This window comes from Mercenaria mercenaria, unplaced genomic scaffold (genome assembly GCF_021730395.1).
Source record: "Mercenaria mercenaria strain notata unplaced genomic scaffold, MADL_Memer_1 contig_1784, whole genome shotgun sequence".
Taxonomy (NCBI): domain Eukaryota; kingdom Metazoa; phylum Mollusca; class Bivalvia; order Venerida; family Veneridae; genus Mercenaria; species Mercenaria mercenaria.
The window spans coordinates 33688-40399 of record NW_026459788.1 but is presented as its reverse complement, the minus strand read 5'-3'; the positions used below and the strand labels follow the sequence as shown (position 1 = coordinate 40399).

Sequence of the window (6712 nt, the reverse complement as noted above, 5' to 3'; positions counted from 1 at the left end):
CCCTCGTAAAATAATTACGCCCGACGTATAACCGTCCATCGTGTATAAATAGTGATAAAGCACTGTTTTGCTATAAATTATTGCTTAATTAAAGTTATCTGTTATATTTAATCTTCTGGACTGGACAGTTAGAGAGATCATAAAATAATTTATTGTTCCTGCTTAGTAAGTTATACGCTCGTTGGTTTCTTGTATGAGTCACAATTCTAGAATATAGTTTATGCTGTCTCCATAGCAATACGTTCTGTGAAAGCCAGTACCATTTCGTTATATTGGATCTTATCCCAATTGTAAGTATATAATATAGATCCTTGCCACGGGACTATTTTATACATGTGTACTTATGGGCCATAATGACACAGTACAGTAGTTTCATATTAGCCTTCAGGCTAAAACACTACACGGTTTGCGATAATGAGCAGAAAGTACACCAGAACCGTCAATTAGCAACTTATTAATCTGGAGAGGCACATTTTTTTATCCCTCTATGTAAAGTACGAAAACCAAAGAGAGGTCTCTATTTCTTACTTCAACCTTCTTACTTCTATTTTCTTACTTCTGTTAGGTCTTACATTTTTGTTCTTACTTCTAACTTCTTACTTCTAGCTTTTTGCAACTATGTTTACACGTATATATTGCGTTCATTTAGAACACAATGTATTTTAAGTACACTGACACTAAATGGGGAAATTGGACGAAAGCAAACGGTAGTCACACAATGGCAGTTACAAATAGTTCTCAGGTATTTTCCCTAAACTTTATTGTAATAATTTTGCAGAGAAATCAAATGACATTATCCATAGTTGACATGATCATGAGATGATATAACTATAGAAGTTGTTATGGAAACATAGGTCATACACCTCCATTAAAACTCGGTGTCTCACTTTGTAAATCTTCAGCATCAAAATATAAAATAGGAAGAGGAACGTTTTAATAAGCTTTTTATTGCAATTGAAAGTAAATTTGATTTTAAGAGATAACAGAAAAATAATGCACAAATCCAAGCTAAAACTAAGTTTTGCGAAATCAAAAATAGAAAACAAATTTTCAGTTTTCCTATTATATCTATATACAAAAATATATTACTTTTACTATAGAAACAAGCATTTATAAACACATTGGTGGTTTACATAAATCAGTTTCCTTTAATATGGCTCTCTATGAAATATGACATAAAACAAAAACTTAAGGTAATCTTTTTTTTCATAATTTATATACAAGAGGATGTTGATTGGAGATGGTTGCAGCGAAGTTTCACATGTTCATTCTTAATACTTTCAATGGAATCCGCAATTTTGAACGTTAAACATGTTATGACGATGTTGCAGGTCGAGAGTGTCAGACGTTTTGAAAGATTTTTAATAGTATGCTAGGTTATATTTTTTCATTGGGAGCAAAGGAGAGTAAAATTTAAAATTCCAGGAAAACGTGCTGATACCAGTGCCAGGAAAATCAAATAACAAAATTTTGAGATTTGTGAGGAAAAAGTAGAGTCAATGTTTTCCACATATTACGTAACACTTCATTGCAAACCATTTTCAAACTGACCATTCACTCTTTAATACGACAAAAACGAATAAGATATAAGTTTCAATACAACAAATACTTAAATAACACACTTACTAAATTCTGTCCCGCATTTCCTGCAAATGACTGGCCTATGGCGGATGTATAATTTTATAGTATGAAAGAAGATGTAGAAAATGGTAGAGAAAAAAGTCTCATAACCGTCCCTTTTATTCGTAAATCTAACATTAATCTATACGGATGGATGACCCTTCTAAGTTGACCACCTTTAAACTTCGGGTTAGTATTTTAGCCTCCGCCGACCCTATAGAGTCCGGAACTTTGAATCATGCCTTTATCAGTTCTACACATTACAAAAATACTCATTTGCGGGAATCCCGACCAAAATAATCATCAAAAATGACCGTTTTTTGACATGAATATATTACTTTAAAATACGTTTCAACACATATAACCACAAAACTCATATATTGTAAATTTTCTAGCTCAACAACTAAATACATGTACATAATTTTGTAGAACTAATGATGAGTTTCCTTCAATGAATTAACAAATTATTCACTCGTTATACTCATATCTGAAACTTGAGATTAAATTTAGTAACGGTGAATTACCATTTTAGATTTTCTGACGTATTGATAGTATGCATTGCAAAACATTTAGTAGTTAATGTGTCTCATGTGCAACAAAACCAGTAAAATATAATTAATAAATATATATTTTATATCATTTTAATCTTAATAAAACTAACAGAAACTAGATGACTTTAGCAAACAGCATAAAACTACATTTTACTGATCCATCATCCAAGCATGTGCATGTATCAACAAGGCAATTGCTGTTGATAATGGCTTTTATTTTTGAAATGCTATGTCAGGGCCGAATATTTATATTTGCATAGCTCTTTACTCTCTTTTAAAGTGGGCGTTAGGAAAATATATATTCTTTGGCATGTCACTTCTGTGATTGTATACTTTAGGAATCATACCAACGCTTTTGGAAAAAATAAATCGGTATGTTTTTTTATTTAATATCTCACAAAACTCATATAAATTTTGGAAACAGGTCAACACATTGAAAACGGTTCGTCATCAAAATGACTCAATACAAATATAATTAAAATTGTGTTAATGCTAACAGAATCTTTAAAGTGATATGCAAAACCAGGTAAATATCACGTCTGTAATAACGACAAAGAAAAACAGTCGTTTAAAAACCTTGAGCACATAGAGTTTTGGTAGTGTTTTTGATTTGTGCGCCCGGTTATGAATATTGATGTAACCTTCCATGTAATTGCAAGCTTTTATATCATTTATTTACGATTTCAGACTATGGAAATAGTAATTGCTAAATTTAAATTCAAATCCATTTTGTTACTTTAAAATCGCTGATTTTTGTAAGGAATACAAAAACCTTTTTTAAAACGTGAAATTCGAAGTATAACTTTTTGTTCGTTTTTTTTTCCCATACGTCAAAAATCCCCGAATGTTAACAGTCAGCAAAGGCTAGTTGATTTTGATAAGAAATTGACCGTAACTTGTATTTTTTGTTTACAAATGATAAATATCTTTCAATATAAACGTTAATTGTTTAAAGATTCTCGGTTTCTTACGGCCAGACATTGAAATTGTTTATATCCAGAAATAGATGTCTACGCATGCGCAATGTTAACAGTGCTATTTTATTAATTGCTTAAGTGTCATTGATGACAGCTAGAGGGTTGGTCTTTCCCATAAAAAAAACTTCAGAAAGTATGTTGAATTTGGTAATTTTTACTGCTTCAATATTGAAACAAAATTATCTGACCACGTACAGGAAGAACAACTGTTACTGTTCTGTGAAAACTAACTTTAAAATATGTTTATCTTATTTAAGAACAGAGCGGTAATTAAAGTTGTACCTGAATCGTAAAATCATCTCATATGAAAACAAGCCATTTAGTCTTCGTGTCATGTTTTATGCAAGGAAAGCGACATTACACGATTGTTTTGAGTGTTAACGCCTGCAAAACGTTTGTGATATTCGCTTGGTCACCAACAATCTGCGGGCTTCTGCAGACATTAATTCACAGATACGTGTATTACAATGTATCACTTTATCAATCTAGTATGACATTGGATTGTATTGTTTTTATAGCCATTCCGAGATATTTAGCCAAATACTGCTCATAGTTTGTGACTTCAGTAAATATAAGATATACAAATTAAACCGCTTGATTTAGAAATATTAGACTAGGTTTACTATTGAACAACGAAGCTTGAAATTCTGAAACTCTTCAAATACATTCACACAGTGTTCTGTCATAAGAACAACAATTTAAACGTTTCCTTGCTAATGAACTGTTCCAATTGTTGAGTAATCGTTATCAGCAGTTAACAGTTTGCCATCTCTGTCGGTTACATCGTAGTCTGCGTCTTGGTTTCCCTCGGACATTTTTGAATCATGAATTTGTTTCGATTTGCTAAACGAGTTGCCTTGTTTTTCTTTGTTCTGTGGTTTTTTGTTGATGTGACTGTAGGTGTCTCCTTCATCATGCGTATTGTTCTTATTGTTAGCAATAACATCTCCATATGCGTTTTCAAGAGTGTTTGGTACACCATATTCATTTTCTGTTTTGGTGTTTGTAACTTGTTTGCTTGTTATATGATTACACGCATCTTCATCTGTCTCACCAAATGCATCTGAATCTTTACCAGGTCTGGCCTTCAATTTCATAGCTGCCTTGTGCGTAGTGTCATATGTGTCGTCAAACTTGAGTACTCCATTTCTTATCTTAGTGTGTACATGATCATACGTTTTATTATTGTCTGTTTCCAGCCTATTATAGACATTGTCTTGTTCTGTTGTAGTCTTGTTAGCATTGCCAGAAGTGTCGTAAGTTGTATTATCAGTATAAGATTCGTTTACATGTTGTTCTAGCACAAAATAAGTGTGGGCATAGTTGCTGTCACTATTGATGTTAACAGTGTTGTCAGTACTAACGTTTGCTTGGTCGTAATCATGGTTTTCACGTGACATCTCATCTACCGTATGTTTTGGTTGCTGATACCCAAATTCCTTTGCCGGAACTGCTTGTTTGCATAAGGATGGAAGCTTCTTTCTGAAAGCAGTATATTTAAGTTATTATGTAAACAGTACTTATTCAGTTCTATGCAATATAGAAATACACTTTATATACATTGCTAAATTCTCCATGCTTCCATCCCAAACCCGGTGACAGATTAATGCTATTTTAGGCGAAATACGAAAAAGCTTTTACTTATGTTACGACATTTTGAAATGTTTCTGGAGGCCACTGAAATGCCACCTACTATATTCTTAATTGAAATATATTTGTTAAACTACAGTTCAAAAGGTTGTACGTGTCAAATTGTAAATAGTTTTATCATCGATCTTTAAATAAACGCATGTTCGTGATAATAGAATATCCCTCTTTGACTTTGGAGAGGAGCTAGACAAACGCGATTATATCATAGAGGCACGAACTGAGTCGATACTCGGTCAAATGACGTTTGTGATCATAGCGATTTTCAAGTACACTACTTTTCGCGATCAAAGTGGCTATCAATTAGTATCACAAGTCATTTGTAGTGTAATATATGCCCTAGCTAGGATATTTACTAACAGTTTCAAACCGCCATTTTCATACAAAATGAAAGCAAAGTTTAAAAAAGCATAATAATTGTAAATGTACCGTCTTTTCAAAATTACTACGACAACAACAACAGCAATCACTACCAGGACAGATACAACTGAGGCACCAATGACAGCACCGACTTCAGAATCTGAAAGTAATTATTACAAAATCAATAATAAATATGTATTTATCATTTTTGTTCAGCAGATTAATGCAAATTCGTTCTCATTTTTATCAATAAGAGAAAAAAACAAGATGCCGCTACTTGGCTCATCATTATCAAATAAACGTATTTCCACCTACCCGTTTAACAGGTTATTCTAATGATAAAGTATGTATATGAAGTAATTACAACATTTGTATATGATAAGGATATCAATATTCCTTCGAAACGAATCACAGATTTTTTTAAAAACTAAAACTGCTTTAAACATGAAACAGTCAAGTAACATACTGACATACAATGTTTTCTCTAAGCGGGTTTCCAGTTGATCAATATATTTACATAAAGAAACAATATGAATATATAAACTTATGAATATATTAAAGGGTCACTTAAAGGGGAGTTCCGATATGACTGTATTCACACTTTCCAGTAAAATTGAGTATTTATTGTAATAATTATATATTTATTTTTACTGCTACTTAACTACGCTTTGCCAGTTTTATTTATTGTCCTAAAAAGATCATTAAGATACAACTCCTTCAATGACTGTAGTTTAAGTGTTGAATATAATTTGTTATATCTGTCACTGACGTGAAGAAGAAAAGGTCGTATACGTAAGGAAAGTGTGGGTAACTTTCGTATTTCAGGGAGTGGTGGTATCGAAATTGCTTTTGTGTTCAGTTTTTATAGCTACAGAAAACACTCAGTTGTGTAGAAACTTCTGAAAACGCGACAATTTATATACAAAACTATATGATATCATGTATTTGAATGTATTATCGAATATGTGAAAAGTAATATTCATATTGATATACCTCCTGACTCTCCCACCTGTTCACCGGAAACAGCAGCTTCAGTTCCAGCTGAGGTGTCTGTCAAAGGCGTAATATGTGTTCCAGACGGAAGTGTTACTTCTACAAAATTAATAACATGTCACATGTATAACAGAAGGGTCATGATGACCCTGGATTGCTCATCTGAGTAATATGAGCTACATGTTTCAAATGTCAAACTGATGCTAAAATATTAAGAAAGTAAGTCAGTTTTAAGATCGGCGTGCAAAACTGTACATGTCATCCGAATTTCAAGGTTGAATCTTACAAAAATCAAAACAAGAAAATAGGTCAGTAGGTCACATTCGTGGTCACTGAATGCTAGTTTTAAGATTGGTGTGCTAAACTGTACATGTCATAAAAATTTCAAGGGTGTATTAAAAAACAAGAAACTATGTCAGTTGGTCAAGTTCACAGTCAAGTGATCCCTATTCGCTTGGGGTCATCAGGTAATTATAATTAAACAGTCTAGGAAATATGATCTGATAATCTTTGAAGTATTTTTTCCTATATAGCTCATTTAACAAATGACCCCAGAGGCATAAT

General features: G+C 32.5%; 1 protein-coding gene across 1 annotated transcript; it reads right to left on the bottom strand.

Annotated features, from left to right (window-relative positions):
- Positions 1-927: 927 nt before the first annotated feature.
- LOC128551871 (putative uncharacterized protein DDB_G0282133) lies at positions 928-6264 on the bottom strand. The gene is made up of 3 exons (XM_053532798.1): positions 6149-6264; positions 5225-5315; positions 928-4630 (listed from the first exon to the last, which is right to left on the bottom strand). Exon 3 carries the CDS (start codon positions 4546-4548, stop codon positions 3862-3864), a length of 687 nt encoding a protein of 228 aa, XP_053388773.1. The 5' UTR covers positions 4549-4630; positions 5225-5315; positions 6149-6264; the 3' UTR covers positions 928-3861.
- Positions 6265-6712: the final 448 nt, after the last annotated feature.

Bases quoted from the DNA above. Each gene is read 5' to 3' on its own strand.
- LOC128551871 (XM_053532798.1), bottom strand. From the start codon at position 4,548: ATGTCACGTGAAAACCATGATTACGACCAAGCAAACGTTAGTACTGAC.